The sequence below is a fragment of the Microtus pennsylvanicus genome, chromosome 13 (genome assembly GCF_037038515.1).
Source record: "Microtus pennsylvanicus isolate mMicPen1 chromosome 13, mMicPen1.hap1, whole genome shotgun sequence".
In the NCBI taxonomy this organism is placed as follows: domain Eukaryota; kingdom Metazoa; phylum Chordata; class Mammalia; order Rodentia; family Cricetidae; genus Microtus; species Microtus pennsylvanicus.
Genome location: NC_134591.1, coordinates 69,612,332 through 69,630,018, shown reverse-complemented (window position 1 = coordinate 69,630,018; position 17,687 = coordinate 69,612,332). Strand labels below are relative to the sequence as shown.

Sequence of the window (17,687 nt, the reverse complement as noted above, 5' to 3'; positions counted from 1 at the left end):
CGAGTCAACAGTCTTTCAGCAGCATTTCTTAGTCCAGCACTGTGATCCCCACCCTCCCTCTGAAGACAGTCTCCGGCGTGCAATCCCGAGACTGCAGCCCTGCCATCATGATGTGGGGGCCAGGGGATGGGTGAGGGCAGCGGTTCTCTTTATTTTAGAAATGGGGTGGCTGTACATGCCAGAGTGATTCAAAGTGGGAAAACTTGAGAAAAAAGATGCTCCCCGCCCCACCCCATAGTCATCCTCACTCACGGAGTAAAGAAAGATGTCCCCCCCGCACCCCATAGTCGTCATCACTGAGGTAAGGCTGTGCCACTTTCCCATGGCCTTTTTTAAAACAACGACAAAAGCCCAGCCCATCGGTTCCAGTGGAATCCTCTTGCTGTCTCTGCTGTATGGAGTCCCAGGTTCAGCTCAATCAGACTTCTCCTTCTCCTTCATGTGTAAGAAGACGATGCTAAAGATGAAGAGCCCGGCCATCATGGAGAAGGCACTGGCATAGTAGGGATAGGCAGAGGGGATGAAGCGCTCATACTGTGTGTGCTGCAGTGGCCTCACTGACACCTGTAATAGCACAGAGATAGCAGGTCTTGGTGGGAGGCCTAAGGAGAACACCTACTGGCCAGAAACAGACTGCCTCCCGCTTACCTGGGTGGAGGAATACAGGTGTGTGTAGCCTAGCCGATTGTAATCCACTTTAAACTGGAACACACCATACACATCAGGCAGCTTGAACTGGACGCTGTACTTGCCACCTGGGGAAGCAGCAGCAGCAGCAGCACTCAGACCAGGGTTTCCCTGAGGGATGTGTGTCCTGAGGCGGGCAGTTGGCTGCTCTGTGTGGTTTTCTCTGACAGGTGTCACACTTACCTTTCCTCTTCAAGAAGGTCCTCACAAAGGGGTCAATGCGCACAAACTCCAGCTGAATGTCGTCACCGTCAAAGGGGACCCACTTGCCATTGGAGAGCTGCTCAATCGTGATGCTGTACTCCTGAGACGAGAGGCTAGGTCAGCAAGGAGGGCCGGCAGTTGGAGGGGCCCACTACTAACACGGCGGGACTCGAGTCTGCCCGCAGTCACAGAGCACGGATGACTGCTTCTCAGCAGAGCCAGCACTGGCAGCCCCTCTGCCTTCCCTGGGCCTGAGGTCCTTAGCAGAGTCCCCTCCATCCCGAGTGGGCAGGGACTGACAACTGTCCAGACACTAACAGTGACCTACAAAATCCAACGCCAAGTTCCACCTGCCATGTCACTTTTCTGGTCAGCCCGACTTCCCTGCCAGTCCAGCGGAGCTGAGCTCCACTGCACCTCCACCTCAGGGGCTTCAGTTAGCGCTGGTGGTCGGCTCCATATCTCTGCTGCCTCTTAGAGACAGCTAAGTACGTGTTCATCCTGGATACCCCTAAGGCTTCTGAGCTAACTGATCCACCCTGGTCAAAACCTTAGGACCCGCCCACCGACCCCACGAGTTCTTACCACCAGGTCAGTGACAGTGTAGGCATTGGGTGGGGCCGTCTCGCCCACCCGATGATGAGACACAGGCCCCACTCGGAGGACGCCCTCCTCCTTGAACACCCAGCGGGAGAGGGCCACAGCTAGCTCATAGTTGCCTGTCTGAGAATACCTGGAGGAGGGAAAGGAGAGGCTGGGGCTGCAGCCCACTTCCTGCTGGGTGCCTAATGGAGACCACCCCTGCCCAGCAGGCCAGTGCTCAGTAAGCGAGGAGCGGAAAGCAGGCTGCACACAGCTACTGGCCCGTGGCTAAAGGGAAAAACTAAACAGCAGCTGCAGGCGGTTTGCTGTGGGTCACCTGCACAATCAATCCCAGCTATTTTCATGCTGGAGACTAAACAGGAACTTATGCCTGTCAGGTGTGTGCTCCAGCCGCAAGTCACAGGCGTGTAGGTGAGAGGGCTCCACACAAGCCACTACCACCCTGGTGAGCACGGGTGCCAATACCAGCAGCACCACAGCAAAGCTGTGGATCATGCGAAGCTCGGAAGACACACAGTTCAAAGTGCGCTCCTCCTCCTCCTGCACACAGACAGACCTCATGTGCCAGGCTCTGGCCATTACCTCTGGGCGCCGGGTGTGGCCTTCTGCACGACCGAGTTGAAGAAGGCATCGCTGAAGAAATCCAGGGAGCCACTGAAGATGACCCGGGCATTGTTCCTGGCCTGGAGCCCCGCGATCAGGAGAGTGTTCTTCCCCACCGCGTGGGGGTACTGGGGATAGAAGCGGCAGTCACCTGAGCATCTCCAAAGTACGAGCAAAGCCAACACAGCAAGGGGACAGCAGGCTGGACACCTACATGACGATGTCCCCACGCCTACCTGAGGGAGGACCTAGGATCCCACAGCAAGGGGACAGCAGGCTGGACACCTACATGACGATGTCCCCACGCCTACCTGAGGGAGGACCTAGGACCCCACAGCAAGGGGACAGCAGGCTGGACACCTACATGACTATGTCCCCACGCCTACCTGAGGGAGGACCTAGGACCCCACTGTTTCCCCCTTGTCCTCGGTCCTAGCATGTCATCAGCCTCAGCAAAGCCCACCTCTCCTGCTTTGCCTGGTTTTCAAATAAAAAAAGGGCTTATCCCTGGCCCAGGAGCTGGAGGCTGCTGAGGCTCTCACCTGGGTGATGGGCTTATCTGGAAAGAAGGAGTAGGAGGTTGAAGAGCCTGTGAGGATGTCCAAAACCAATGGATTGTCAGGGTCTGCTACCATTCTGCAAGGAGGAAGAGAGAGAAGCCTAGCGCTGAGCAGGAAGCAGGTGCAGGACACGGGGTCCCACGCCACTGCCCCCAGGGAAAAATCTCTTCCGTGTCTTCCCAGAAAGAGGTCAGCCCTTCTCTCCCCTTTCTCATCTGTTCACCATCAACTCATTCAAAGACAGGGTCTCACTAGCTAGGCTGGCCTGCAGCCCCAATCCTCCTGCTTCAGCCTCCACACTGGCCAGGAAAGATGCTTTCTCAACAGTCAAGCACTCAGGGTTCCTCTTGCTTATAGTAAAACTCATTGCTATCACCTGGAAGAACAAACATTCTAACCCTAAATTTGGCTGGGCAGTGGTGGCGCACACCTTTAATCTCAGCACTCAGAAGGCAGAGGCAAGTGGATCTGAGTTCAAGGCCAGCCTGGTCTACAGAGCGAGTTCCAGGTTAGCCAGGACTACAGGGAGAAACACTGTCTCAAAAAACGAAACAAAATTGGCTTCATGTCCACTAACAGAAAGTGAGCCCTGATCCTCCAGGTTCCCTTGATGTCCCTGCTCACTTACCCAACTCCTCGGAAGAGAATGGGGTTCAGCGATGACTTCCCAACAATGGTTGGGGCCTTTAGCAAGTTCTCAGTATCAGCCACGATAAGCGTATGCTGCAAAGGGGACAGGGAAACAGGGTCAAGAAGATGGTCCCAGGGCCAGGGAGTCCTCCCTGACTCCCACTTGGTCTCTAAGCAAAAGCTGCTGAAGGGACGAGCCTGATTACCTGGCCAAGGTCTGAGATGTCGTAATTGTGATGGTCAATGACAGCTGTCTTCTCCTCATCAAATTCAATCCCACACTCACTGCCCAGCTCCCGAAGAGGGTCACCTGCACAGACCCAAGAGATTGCCTGGCTGAACCCTGACCAGCAGGCCTGACAACACAGGTCACGGCTTCTTCAGACCTCACCCTCTACTGGTCAGCCGCAGTGACCAGCACCTGCATCAGGCAGGGCATCAGCTCCAGGGCTGAGAAGATGCTAAGTGGACCTAAACAAGAGCCTTCCCTTTTCTCTGCACAAACATAACAAGCTGGTTCTGCACAAACCCCCTTAACAAACTTAGCAAAGGCACAGTCAATGGTAGCATTAACCAGTCCTTGTCATCACCCCACCAGGAGACCCACAGAGAGGAACAAGGCTAAGAGGCTCTCGCTGCTGAGAGAACGGGCCCTTGGCTGTTTGCTGCTGAAGCTGAGGGACCAACAAGAGCTGAGGATGTGATTCTCTTCCTGCTGCAGCAAAACTTTCAAAACCAGAATCTGAACAAAATCCATCTAGTGCCTCCCCTTACTTCCTCCCCCATCAGAGCAGAGCCAACCAACAGAACACAACAAAGAAAATCACGGAGAAGGCCAACCAGGTCTTCTGGTCACAGGACCGTACAGGAGGGACCCAGGGCCAGATAAGCCCTGTAGCTCCCTCACTGCCTCGATGGCTGGGGCTCACCTAGCCAATGCCACCTTGGTAGCTCCCGCGTATAAAGCTCTCTGAGCTCCGTGGAGAACTGCTGGAAAGCCCCGGAACTTCCTAGGCAGACTTACCAATGTCAGAACTGGCAGCCACCAAAACACTGCCACCACCGTCGATGAAGGCGCTGATGGTCTCCACGTTGATGTTGCCTCCGAAATCTGAAAGAAGGCCCCAGACACAGTGACCAGACAGTCCTGTCCCCACTCCCTGGCTGCTGGACGGAGGTAGGGACCCTCCAGAGCAGCCACAATTGATTTGAATGGGTTCCCATGGATCCAGAAATGAGAAGGAAAGTAAATCCACCACAGCTGCCGCACTCAAAAGAACGCTCAAAGCGATGCCTTGGTCATCCAGGTGTACTCACCAAACACATCCTAGTGACATTTGTTGACATATTCCAAGCACATCTATTCAACCTGAAATACTGCACTTTCTACCCACACCTCAGAGCAGTGCTGTCCAAATGCTCTCACGCCTCCAACACCCATAGCCTTGGCCATCGCCGGCTCCATGCCTGGGGTCACCATACAGTAGTCTGTCAATGTCACTCTACCTGAGCTGTTTGAGAAGGCACTGCAGAACCCAAGGGTGACACTGCCACTGACCGTAAGGCTCAGGGCTGACACCAACCAGCTTCCTTGTTCACATTCCCCACAGCAGAACCATCCAGAGCTTCCACATCACCCAAAGGGCTTGTGGGTTCCCAGCATTTGAAAGATGAGAGTCTATTCTGTCAGTTCACTTAGTATCTAGCCATTGCTGCCACCAGCCTCCAAACTGGCACCGGGTGGGGCTTGAGCTCTGGAGTTATCACCAGAGTGAGTCTGGCGTTCAACATAAGACAATCCGCTTACCTGCGAAGTATTTCTATGGACTGGGAAGAAAGAACAGGACAATGAGGGAAGGGAGTCACTGTGCCAAGGTTGGCGAGGAGAGTCTCCAACCAGCAGCACATGAGAAGTTGGAAGGGTGGGCCGGACAGCAACAGCATGCAGGAAGAGCAAAGAGCACACAGGCAGAGTAAACAACAGATGTGAGGTCCGCCGGGTAGGGTGAGCCTCGGGGCTGGACCAGAGACCAGCAGTGAGGCGGAGTGGTCAGCTATTGGAAGGCTTGGGCTGGTGGGGCCCACTGGAGAATTGTGAGCAGGAGAATAATGTGCCTTGGTTCCAAGGTAGAGCTGGGTACAGGTGGCCTCTGTGTCAGAAGGTACTGTGAAGCCATGCTGTGAAAATATTCCGAGACCAGAATAGGTGATGAGAGCTCTTCCAATGGGACCTGAAGGGAAATAGCAGGAGCTGGGGTAGGGGTGGGTGGTGGTAGCCAGGGACGGGACACGGGACATTGTGGACAGCTGGAATAACCCACTCTTGTGTGCATTACAAAATACAAAGAAACTGCCAGGGAAAGAAAAGCCACCCATGTGTCACCAACTGAAAGGATGGCAGAGACCTCTTACCGCAGACAGGGACGACCTGAGTCTTTTGACACAAGAATGAAATGGAAAGACTATCTACCATGCTCACCAAAACAGCAAGGCAAAAGAAATGGCCAGGGCTGGAAAGATGGCTCAGTGGTTAAGAGAACTGGCTGCTCTTTCGGAGAACAGGGTTAAATTCCCAGCAGCTCACAAGTGCCTTCAAGTGCAGTGCCAAGGAAGCCACCACCTTCTTCTGGCCTCCGGAGGCATCAGGCATACACGTAGTGAGACACACAAGCTGACCAAACACCCATACAAGCAAGTAAGAAATAGCCGAAGCCAGATGAAGACAGGTGAGCAGGCTACAGCTATGTGAAAGCCACGCAGCTCCGCAGGATAAAAATGAGACCCCACTCCACCCCATCATCTGCTCTTGGTCTGGGAACACCAGACTCTCAAGCCCGGGAGACTTGTAATCTTATGATCAACCACCTGCAGAAAGGCTTTTTACAGCAATCCGTGTTAATAACGGGGCAATTCTTTGTACACAAGCAAGTCAAATCAGGGGCTTCTTTATCAGAGCCTTTGTTCGACAAAACCCCCTTCTCCATAAAGTGTCTATCTTTTTGAAAGATAACGGCCCCAAGGCCCAGGCTGGAATTAACATTTTCCTCCCCTGTGTTTCGAAAATCATCCCGAGTCCCAGAACATGCCCAGGAACCACAAGAAAACAACGGAATCCTGCACCTCGAATCCCAGCCAGTCCTGGGGGCGCCGCGCCGCCCTTACCTTCCACGGAGGGGGAGAAGATGATGAGGTTGTCATAGAGGAACTCTCCGTACTTAATGAGGGACAAGCTGGGGTCATCTGCGGTCTTGAAGGTGAGCTCAAAGGCCCGGTCTGGAGAAGAAAAGAGGGAGTTGGAGTAGATAGTCAGCAGAGGAACCCTGGCTGCCGCCGGCGGAGGGTGCAGCCACCCCGGGGCTTCCCAACCCCGGCCATGCCCTCGCCGCGGGGCTCACCCTTCAGGCTGCGGAAGAACATCGAGTGCGTGTCCCGCACGTTGAGGTTGTCCAGCAGCACGAGGGTTCGGGGGCCGCTGGCACAGACGCAGGCGAGCGCAGCCAGCAGCAACCCACAGAGGGGCCAGGCACGAGTGGCGAGGCGGGGATCCATCTTCATCTTCCAGCCGGAGAAGCGAGCACCTGGACACCGGAAGTGTCCTTCGCGGCCGCCCAATGGCCGCTCGAGGCGCTGGAGTATCACCTGGAAGTGGTCCGGGTACTCTGTGGCCCCCGCGGCCCATTCCGCGGCGGGAACGGACTGAGAAACGGGGAACGCCGCCGGAAGTGCCCCAGCGGAGGCTCATTCTCTGCACTTTATTGGAGAAATGCTCTCGAGGCCCCGCCTCCCCCAGGGTAAAGGACCAATCCAAGAGAGACAGCTCCGTAGCTGCGGCCAATCAACAAAGCCGGGCGCCCTTCGGCTTCTCCCGTGCCGGCTCCTGCAGTAGGTCTCAAACCCACCTATCTCTGAGGGTCTTTAGGGTTTAAGTTTCTTTCCTAGGCTGCTGGTCCTGGACCCCTTGGACACGATTGTTGCCACTTGGACTAGATCGGGGTGGGGGTGTCACCTCCTCGTCCGTCACTGGTCTAGAGGGCTAGGAAGCAGGCCCTTCCCTATAGGGAGCAATGGGGTGGGGACGTAGCCTCCTGGCCTCGTCCCAAACAGCAGGGATGGCACAGGTCTAAAGGCCAAAAGGCTCGTCACACCCGGGATTGGTGTCTCATGCCTTTAATCCCAGCTCTCAAGTGGGAGGCAAAGGCAGGCGAATCTTTGTGACTTTGAGACCAGCCTGGCCTACGTAGGGAGTTCAGGCCTGTCAGGGAAAGGGAGAACCGACTCCTACAAATTGTCTTCTGACTTACACACAGACACCAAGCCAAAACTCGGGACAAAAATAAAATTTAAAGGGCGAGGACTGTAATTCAGGGGGTAAAATGCTTACCTAGCATGCATGAAGGCCTGGGTTTGACCACCAAAATCATATAAAACCAGGCTTGGTGGCCCACGCCTGTAATCTCAGCACTAAGCGGCAGGGTCATTAGTTCAAAGTCATCCTCAGCTACCTAGCAAGTTTAAGGCCAGCCTGGGCTCTATGAGACCCTGTGTCAATATAAATCGATCTTGATATAAAAATTTAAAAACAGGAAGAAGATTCTTGCTCCTCACTTCTCTGCAGCCAAGCCCACCACCCGCTGACACTGACTCTAGGGGCGTGCCACTCACTGCTCAGGACACTCGGGTCTCCACCTCAGCTCATCTCCACACTGCCATTACCCTCTGCTCCCTGCTCTGAGTCCCACCAGCCTATAGCACATACGCCCTGAGTTGCCCATCTCCTCTTTGCTGTTCTGCTTCTTCCACCAGAGGTGCCTGCCCTCCCCAGGATCCCCTGAGAGATCTAGGATCTTCATCCCTGAGGTGGGTGGAGGGCGGAGCTCTGCTCCCGTAGAAACCTGAGTAACTTCCCGATTGATTCTACTGCATTGGTCTTTGGTAGCCTCACCTTCAACCCTGGCTTCTGCATGGAACTCCTTGGCCCAGGGGTAAAGCCTTGGGCCAACCACTGTAACTGAAATAAAATGAGGATGGTGGCAGAATGGGGAGGGACTAGCTCAGTGCTGAGCTACTACCCTCTCTAACCCTTCACAGAACACCACGAAGTGGGTGCTTCTCCAGTTGACAGAGGTGACTCGGGACCCATCATGTCCCTGTTTGTGGGCCCACCCAAAGGGGAGGGCTGTCATAGCCCCTGGATGGAAACAAATGACAACTGGACTCATTTCTGGCTATGTCGGGACACCCAGTTCCAGTGCAGGCCCCTGAAGACTGCCTCGGCGGGAGAGCAGGTCACAGCACGTGTGCACAAGCTTGAGTTCCATCCCCAGTACCCACAGTGGAAGGAGGAGAGGCAGCCATTCCTGGGAGCCATCCTCTCACCTCCACACCCAAGCAGCATGACATATACTCCCCCAACCAAGCACACACAATATCGGGGGGACGCTTGGTGGCTGGGGACATAAGGAGGGTTGCACAGTGGGTAGGGACACTTGCTGCCAAGCCTGATGACCTAGATTCCCCAGACCCACATGGTGGAAGGAACTGACTTCCACAGGTTGTCCTCTGACCCCCACATGCACACCATGTCCTGCCACTAAATAATAATAGACAAATAAATATTAAAAAAAAGAGAAACAGGCCCAGGCTGGGGAGATAGCTCAGTTGGTGCTTGAGGAATGATACCTGAGGTTGCTCTCGATCTCCACAGGCACGTGTGAGGGCACAAGTGTGTGTTGTGTACACTACAACCCAGGCCACTTTTGCCTCAGCAAGACACGGTTCTGTTTCTACAGTCGCTTCTGCTGCTGACGACAGAAGCCCTGGAGCTGCTGGCTTGCAGCCTGAGGCAGTGGACAGGACAGTCTCTCTCCAGGACAGCAATGGATGGGGGCAGGAAGCACCAGAGGGTTGGGGATGGGCGCTTATTCCAAAAGGCAGTTTATTGGGCAGCTTATTGTAAAGCACCTTCTTTGGGTTGTGCTCCAGCCAATAGGAGGCCAGGCATAGTAGTTCGCTCCGGGTCTCCATCTGTGCCCACTGTGTGGCACAGGTTCCCTTGGAAGGGGACAATCAGAGAGGCCTGAAGCTTAGTCAACCAGGTGTTGAGCTTCGTCCTCGTCCACATGGCAGCTTCTGTGCCCCATGCTGAGGATGCTTGTGAAGGCCCAGTGGCACCTGAGCCCACAGAGGTAGACCCACACCAGCCAGTGTAGGCTCTGTGGCAGGAAGTCAGTAGGGCATCGCTGCTCTGCACAGCTGGAGCAGGCCTCTTTCGGGGAAGGGTAGCCCAGCCTCCACAGAGCTCAGGCCCTGGGCCAAAGTGAGTTCTCGAGGGAACAGGGAAGGGAATGGGTCTTCCCAGGGCTAAGATCCCCTTGGGCTTGGGGATCCTGTGGAGTAGGGGAGAGGAGGCCTGTTTGAGCCTTCTTGGGGAGGACTTGGAAGTTTCTAGAAGCCAGAGGACAGGTAGCAGCAGGCAGCTGGATCACAGAGGCTCACCACCAAAGCTGCTTTTGCTTTTCTTACGCTTGGCTTTGGAGAAGGGGATGTCGAGGGACTCCAAGCGGAAGGGCCGGGGCTGGGGCATCTCGGGAGTCTGGGCAGGCGGCATGGCAGAGTTGTTGCTGAGAGGCGAATTGAGCCCCGGTGGTGAGTTGTGATGTGCTGTGGACAAGAGGCAGAGGCACCAGTGAGCCAGGACAGCAATCATGCAGAAGGCAGTGATCTGGCACTCCTCACCCTGGGCCTGAGGCCCTGCCTCTGCAGCTGAGACCCCTCTGAGGTGCTCTGCTGAGATGTCAGACCTAATATCCCTTCTGCGTCCAAAGGGTCCAGGTTAGGGGACTGGAGTTTAAAATCCCCTAAGTGAGTGAGGATCCAGCCTGGTACCTAAGGCAGATGAGCCTGGACACAAGGTCCAGCCCAGCACTTGCTACCAGTACCAGTGCTGGCTCTTAGGTCTCAGTTTCCTTATCTGTCACTTAGACAGGTCAGGCCCTCAATAAATTCTCATTTCTTCCCCCTCCCATCCCAGACCACCCCACTCTGCCTCTGCTTTAAGTTTAGAAATTTTAAAAAATGTAGTATCATGGCTGGAGGGATGACTCAGCAGTTAAGAGCACTGGCTGCTCTTCCAGAGGACTCAGGTTCAATTCCTAGATAATAATAGCTCACAGCTGTCTGTAACTCCTGTTCCAGGTGATGTGATACCCCCATACAGACACACTTGCAGGCAAAACACCAACGTATATGAAATAAATACAACTTATTACTTAAAAACTTTAATATCAGTTTTCAAGAATTAGTATTTATTTACTATGTGGGCATTTTGCCTACGTGAATGTGCACTATGTGTGTGCAGTGCCCACAGAGGCTAGAAGAGGGCACTGGATCCCCTAGAACTGGAGTTACAGAAGGTTGTGAGTTGCCGTAGTGCTGGGAACTAAAAATTGGGTCCTTCCTCTGCAAGAGCACTCCCCACTGAGCCATCCCTCCAGCCCTATGATTGCCTTTAATGGATATATTACTGGAAGCCCTGTGGGTTCTGTTTTTTTTTCCCAAAAATTCTATTACATTTATTGATTGATTGATTTCCACAGTGCCTGTATGGAGGTCAGAGAACGAGCTGAGAAGCCAGTTCTTTTCCTTTCACCACATGGGGCCTGGAGATCAAACTCGGGCTCTCGGGCTTGGTGGCAAGCACCTTTATCCTGCGAACTATCTCATCAGCCCATTTTTAGTTTTAAGAGAGTGAAGTGATTTTTCAGTTCTTAGAACTGTTTTGCCCCAGGGACCTTACCATAACTGGCCTCAAACTCCCTTTGTATCCAAACACGATCTTGAACTGCTGACCCCTCACCCCCACTTCCCAAGCCTGGTTTATGCAGTGCTGGGGATTGAACCCAGGGCTTCGTGCATACCAGGCAAGCACTCTCCTGACTGAGCCATGCTCCCAGCACTCCTCCTCCTTGCTTCTCTCAGGTAGTCATCGTAGCAATGAACACTGACTAACATAATTACCTACTCTATGACCCTATTTCCCTCAGGTCATCTGCTCTGATCCTGAGAAGTGGGCATCACCCTCCTCATTTTACAGCTGAGGAAACTGAGGCTGACTAATTCCAAATTCATCCCCGTGGCATACTTCCCAGTGGGTGTGGAGGAGGGGAGGCCCCAGTAGGCAGGTCACTCACTCAGACTCTTCATGGGGTCCGTGCTGAGAATCTGGCTGGCCCGCTTGGACCGGAAGTAGTTGCTAGCAATATTTTCACTGTCGCTTCGACTGAGCATTAGCTTATACCGGTCTTCCTCCTGCTGAGATTTCAGAGCCTCTTAAGTGACAGCCCCCTCGTCTATGCAGCCATTGTGCACCCTACACTGGGCTCAGGAGCTTCTGCGCATGCGTGGTACTATGCCATGCTGGGCATCTCCTGGGCTGTATCACTCACAGGACCAGGGACCCTGGCAGCTTGGACCAGGGAGGTCACGGCCTCCTCTCACCTCCCTTGTCATGGGGAAGGGGGCCCATGTTCCTTCCTCCAGCATTACCAGGGGCAAGGGTGACAGATACTGTGTGGCCCAAGTCCCTCCATGAATACACAATCCACAAAGCCTCGGAAGTCAGCTCTCTTTGTGGCCAACGCATCCTCACTGTCCCCTTCTGGGAAGGCTCTTTCTCACAACTGCTGTGGCAGGCTTATTTTCCTCAATCTCTTTTGCACTGGGTAACTCTTTCCTCCCAATCCGGTGGGGAGAGAATTCACAGGGCCAGATGTAGGACCCAGATTTGCACCAATCACAGAGTCACATCATCCTGAACAGAGAGCAGGTGTGTGACCAGGGAGAGCCAACCTCTGCCTTTCCAAAAGCTTGGACGTAATGGTGGCGTCAGGCAGCGGTTCTCAGCCTTAACCCAGTTAGCACTGTGGTGACCGCCAACCATAAAATTATTTTCATGGCTACTTCATAACTATAATTTTGTTTCTGTTATGAATTGTAATGTAATGCAGGGTCTCTGATATGTAACCTCCACATGGGTCACAGCCCACAGGTTGAGAAGCACTGGCTGAAGGGACGTTATCTTTCTTCCTTTTAGATCTCAACTGCCGGCAGTCACCGCCACCTGCCCTTCCGTGGGGGAGAAAGCCTGAAGCTAGCTAGCTCAGAGGCAGGGACAAAGGGCAAAGTCAGACACAGAACCCTGACTGAGCCCCAAGACCGATTCAGCCATGCTTGAAACTGATCCACCTACATGGGTCAGTGAGGTCTCTATTTTGTGTGTGGCACTGTCGCTTGGAACTAAAAGTGTTCCGACATAACTTCTCTGTAGTCCCACGCCGAACATGTTTTAAAGCGTTTTCTCTCTTAGGAAGTTAAGTCACCGAGGTAAACTGAGCTTTAGGTTAGCAGGAGGCACGGAAGGCGGTTACCACAGACTCTCCCTTTGGTTACCTGAGGGTCCAGGTCTACCACAGTGGTAGAAAAGGGTCTAGGCTCAGCATCTGATGAGCCTGAGGCTTCGCGGACTCGCAGCACTTAGTGGGCGCCCCCCCACTCCCCAGCCCCACTCTCTATTCCCCCCTTCCACCTGGGGTCTCACCAAGTGTGGCTCGCCGTTGTCCACTGCAGAGGTTTTGCGGGTTGGGGCTGGCTTGTTCTGTGGCCCGGTTGGAACTGCTATGAGAAAACAGAAACTGAGGAGCTGGGCAGAGGGTGCAGGAGGAGAAGCCCTGCCTGGGGCCGGGGGCAGGGGGGAGGTCAGGCTGGCTGAAGGCTGGAAACAGGGAACGCTTCCCAGTTCCCCTGGGATGAGGAGGAAACAGATGGCAAGAGGACCCAGATACAGAATGCCCACACCGCCGGTCCAGGCTGGACATCAAGAGAGGAGGACTGGGAGAGGCTGCAGCTACCCAGAGCTCATGGGAAATGGAGCTTGTTGGAGTTTTAATTGACTGACTGGTGTCTCTGACTACCTGTCACTTCAGAGATGGAGGTGTAAATAAACAATGACCAGGAAAAGAACTTCAGAGTGCCACTTAGGAAAGTAGAGATACACACACACACACGCACGAACGCACGCACGCACACACACACACACATACCCAGAGGCACGCATGCACACACACGCATGCACAGAGACACACACGCACATACGGTGGAAACAGATCCACAGAAAATCTGACTTTACTCTGAGGCTCATCAGAGCTGGATAGGTCCTTAAGGTCATCTTATCCAATCCCTTCTTTGTTAAGCTTAGAGAGGGACAGTGATCTCCATAAAATCACACAGGAAGTCAAGGGCCCAAGCACAGGCAGAACCATGAACAGCTGATGTCTATCCATGGCCCTAGCATAACTCACTGCTCTGGTTGGGAACCTGATCCTATAAGACTCGGTTTAATTCTTCTTTGCTTTGGTTTTGTGGGCTTTGCTTATTAGTTTCTTCTTATTTTGTGTGTGCGAGAGTTTTGCCTGTATGTCTGTATGTGCCTGTATGCACATGTTTGCAGTATGTGCGTGCCCAACACCCACGAAGGCCAGAAGAGGAGAGTTACTGCCAGTGGGAACTGCCAGATGTGTGTGCTGGAAGCCAAACTAGTCCTCTGTGAGAGCAGCATGTCCTCCTAACTACACAACTGAGCCAGCCCTCCAGCCCGTTGTGCTTTGTTCTTGAGGCAGAGTCTCACACATCCCAAGCAGGCCTTGACCTTGCTGTGTAGTCAAGGACATCCTGAACCGACCCTCCTGCCTCCACCTCCAAAATGCTGGGATGCTGAGCATGCACAACTAGGCCCTGTTTAGAGATCCAGTTTTAATCACAAACCTTTGGGGGACTCAGGACGGAATGACAATAGTGGCAGAACCAAGCTCCACTCTGTGCCAGGCAGAACTCTAAGGCATTTACATGTCTGAGCATACCACAGACCTTTAAGGAAGGCACTGCCATTTATTCCCACATCACAGACGATGGTCCCACAGAGGTCCTACAGCCCCCACCTGTCTGCCTCCAGAGCACACCTTCTCAGGGCCCCAATGATTGGGTCCTCAGGAATACCATGCCTGTTGCACCCACAGCTTGCAGGAAGAGGCCAGGCTTTGTCCCTCTGCAAGGTGGCCAGCTGTCAGAGACAGGGGAGGGTGGGGGCAGCCGAGTGCCTGACCTACTGGGAGGCTGGTTTTTAGGATGATGGGATCCGGGATCTTCCAGAAGCCGTTATCCTCATCCCAGCTCGACTCTCGCCTTATCTTCTCCAGGTTGCTATAGTTACAGTCCCTGCGAATGAGCGGCTGCACCTGCTCCAGGAGCTGCTGGAAGAGCATCGAGTCCCGCTCCTGCCTGCGTATGGTCGCCAGGTAGTCAATCTTCTCCAGCTGGAACTCAGACTGCAGATCCTTGATTTCTACCTCCGCTGCCCGCAGCTGAGCCAAGGACGAGTGACAAGGTGGTGAGCAGGGGAAGGCTGCTTAGCACCTGTCTGCCCACTCGGTCCCCAAGTGGCCCCCAGCAGCCACTCACCAACTGCTCGCTGGCCCTATTGACAGTGTCCAGTCCCCAGCCTTGACCCACCATTCACCCCCTCCCTTCCAACATGTAATGAGCACCTCCTGTGGCCACAATTCCACAAAACATTGGTCTCCAACCACACCTGTGGCCCCAGCCTCAGCCGTCACGCCCTATTCAGACATTCCTTCTGGAGCATAAGACATACAGCAGGCGCTTAATAAATGCTCATGTGGAGAATAGGGGTTGCTAGCTATTTGCAAGGAGAGTTGATGCCCAGCGGGGATGTGACGCCAGGGGCCTGAGGCAGGGCCTCACCTTCTTCTGCATCTTCTCCAGCAGCTTGCTCTTGGCCCTCACTTCCTCCTGGATGGAGTCATAAACGTTGAGCAGCACCCAGTCCCCGCTGTCCTCGTCCGAATTCTGCAGTGCGGCCACCAGCTGCTTCTTGCGCTCGTCTGCGTACCGCTTGCGCCGCTTGTGCTTCTCCTTCAGGTCCTTGTTCTTAGCCTGCTCACCCCCCACCACCTGCTGTTCCAGCAACTGCAGGCTGCAGCCGGGAGGGGAAAGCGAACATGACAGATCCTGCGGGTCTGCCAACGTCTGTCACCCGCTCCCCCACCACAACCCACTTCACAGACTGGTAAACTGAGTAGCAAGGAGATAATAAGACTGCTGGGTTAACTGGGTGTCCTGAGGGCTCAGAGCTGAGCCACTGCCCCCACCCCCATTCTGATGGTGCCTGCCACGGAGAAGGGGAGCAGGCTTGTAGCTGTGCTTCATTAGCATAGGCGTGGGGCTCTGAGGCTTTCATCTGTTATAGAACAAGCACGTCCCAGCAGGTGACTGAGCGGAAACAGGCGCCACTGTGGCTCTGGGTGAGAGCTGTGGCATCTCCCTGGCCTGCCGTGGCTCCTCCCCGGCCTGCAGTGACATCTCCCCAGCCCCACCGCCCCTCTTATGATAGGCCTGGTGTGGTCTCAGTAGAGATTGAGAAGCAGATCTCACCTCAGTCCAGCCTGGGCCCCAATTCCTCAACCCCCACCCTTGGGGTTGGGAGTCATACCCTAGGCTCCTGACCCCTGAACCTGCTGCTCACCGGGCCAGCACCCGCTGTTGATCCACAGGCTGCAGCTCCTCAGTCAACACAGCCACCTCCACACCCACGCTCTCCCTTCTCACACTCGCCATGGCCATCAAGGGCTGAGGCTGGGCCACCTCGGCCACCTGGGCCATGTGGGCTTCAGACTCCATCCACATGCCAGTCTCTGCCTCAGCCACCACCTCCTCGGCCACCTTCAGGCCTAGATCAGGCTCCTGGGCACAGAGGGAAACAAGATGGGAGGAGACATGAAGGAGCCTGCACGGTTCACTCCCTGCCACAGACGCACAAGCTGAGCATCCCTGATTCCAAAGTCTAAAACCCAATGGGCATAGAAATCCAAAAAGCTCTGAGCTCTAGGGTGCTTCAGAAGTTTCACGTGTCAGTGGCTGGGGAGATTGCTCAATGGTTAAAACCCTTGCAAGCATGAAGACTATAGTCTAGACCTCCAGAACCCATGTACGTTCCGTGTAATTCCAGCCTCAGAAGGCAAGAGTCAGGGAACCCCAGAGCAAGCTGGCTACCGAGACCAGCCATGTGGGTGAGCTCTAAGCCTGGTCAGGAGAACCCGTCTCCTTGAACAAGGTTTCAGAGCAAACGAGGATGATTTCCAAAACCAGCTTGGAGCCTCCACATTCGTGTGCACACATGTGCACCCACAGACTTCGGCCCAGACACATGCAAAACATGCACACATGCACATGGGAATGGAAAAAGAAAAAAAATGGTTCAGATGTCAGAACATGGATTTAAGATAATAGAGAACCAACCTATAGCAAGCTATGAAAAGTTTGCATTCAAATTAATTCTTATTACAATTATCTTCACCAACACCCCAAAGGGGCTCCCAGGCTCCTCTCTTGAGCTCTCTAATCCAGTCCCCAAGGCAGGCAGGATAATTTCCTCCAGAACAGAAACCGACCATAGAGTCTCTCTTGTACTAGAAGCTTCCATTGCCGCCCATGGAACCGATCCAGAGGAAACTCCAGTTTCCTCTCTGGCTGTTGCCTCTCCCCCATGTCTCTTCCTGGCACCCCATCTGTCCACCTCGGTGCCACCCCTGACCACGAGGAAGTCCTGGGCATGAAATGCTCTTCCTGGCTTCTCCTCCTCAGTCTCCTAGCTGGGGCCTCCCACCGTTTTGTCACCGACTGTCACACCCTGTCCTGTGACCATGCCTAGAGGCTTGCAAGCTTATGGCTGCTCTCCCTAAGTGTGAAGAAATCTAGAAGCCTCCTCTCCCAGGTTCTGCTGCACTGTCCCAAGCAGAAGACAAAGGGTATCCAAAGTGGGTGCCCCTGCCTACAGGAGGTCCAAGACAGCGCCTTAGGCCCTCCAGGCCTGCCTTTGGCCCTAGTCCTCTGTGCAGACCCTGCCTTTGCTCATCTAAGACAAGAGCTCCAATGCCACTGTCTCCAGAAGGTCTCCTAGTCACACCACCCATGCGCCTACTGGCGGTCCTTTGTTTAAACATTGCTCAGCCATGGGACAGCTGCTTGGGGACAGCAGGGGTAACGAGACCTAGTCCCAGGAAGGGAGGGCACAAATCAGACAGAGCTGGGCCAGGCACTGGAAGGCCACACAGGTACTCACAGTCCCGAGGAGGAGGCTGTCAACCACCTCAGGTGCTGACTTCACGTCACTGGAATCCAGCAGGTCTGTCAAGGATGGCTGATGGGGGGGGGGGGGGGAAGGGCGGGAGAAACAGATAAGGATAAGGGCCAGAAATCCTCTCTACTTCCTCAGTGCCCTGACACCCACTTCTCCTTGCCTCCTTGGGGGCTGCAGACCCATCCACGACC

At 54.3% G+C, this 17,687-nt stretch overlaps 2 protein-coding genes across 5 annotated transcripts in view; both read right to left on the bottom strand.

Moving 5' to 3' along the window:
• Positions 1-127: 127 nt before the first annotated feature.
• Ddost (dolichyl-diphosphooligosaccharide--protein glycosyltransferase non-catalytic subunit) lies at positions 128-6,916 on the bottom strand. The gene is made up of 11 exons (XM_075946735.1): positions 6,683-6,916; positions 6,450-6,560; positions 4,312-4,398; positions 3,494-3,597; positions 3,286-3,380; positions 2,640-2,733; positions 2,077-2,225; positions 1,477-1,624; positions 871-991; positions 649-755; positions 128-564 (listed from the first exon to the last, which is right to left on the bottom strand). The coding sequence occupies exons 1-11, from the start codon at positions 6,840-6,842 to the stop codon at positions 415-417; spliced, it is 1,326 nt and encodes a 441-aa protein (XP_075802850.1). The 5' UTR covers positions 6,843-6,916; the 3' UTR covers positions 128-414.
• Positions 6,917-9,200: 2,284 nt separating this feature from the next.
• Kif17 (kinesin family member 17) overlaps positions 9,201-17,687 on the bottom strand; it is a 30,307-nt gene continuing 21,820 nt past the window's right edge. The window contains exons 9-15 of one of the 4 annotated variants that reach the window (XM_075946038.1): positions 17,479-17,556; positions 15,883-16,100; positions 15,102-15,333; positions 14,443-14,701; positions 12,883-12,956; positions 11,477-11,597; positions 9,201-9,947 (exon numbers count right to left, since the gene is read on the bottom strand). In XM_075946038.1, the coding sequence (XP_075802153.1) occupies positions 9,769-9,947; positions 11,477-11,597; positions 12,883-12,956; positions 14,443-14,701; positions 15,102-15,333; positions 15,883-16,100; positions 17,479-17,556 (1,161 nt within the window). In that variant the 3' untranslated portion in view covers positions 9,201-9,768. Of the gene's footprint in view, positions 9,948-11,476; positions 11,598-12,882; positions 12,960-14,442; positions 14,702-15,101; positions 15,334-15,882; positions 16,101-17,478; positions 17,557-17,687 lie in introns of all 4 variants that reach the window. The other 3 variants (XM_075946041.1, XM_075946039.1, XM_075946040.1) reach the window with 3 other exon arrangements.

Bases quoted from the DNA above. Each gene is read 5' to 3' on its own strand.
- Ddost (XM_075946735.1), bottom strand. From the start codon at position 6,842: ATGAAGATGGATCCCCGCCTCGCCACTCGTGCCTGGCCCCTCTGTGGG. The intron at 6,561-6,682 runs GTGAGCCCCGCG...TTTCTTCTCCAG, and splicing joins GTTCTTCCGCAGCCTGAAGG to ACCGGGCCTTTGAGCTCACC. The intron at 2,226-2,639 runs GTGAGAGCCTCA...TTCTATCCCCAG, and splicing joins CAGATAAGCCCATCACCCAG to TACCCCCACGCGGTGGGGAA.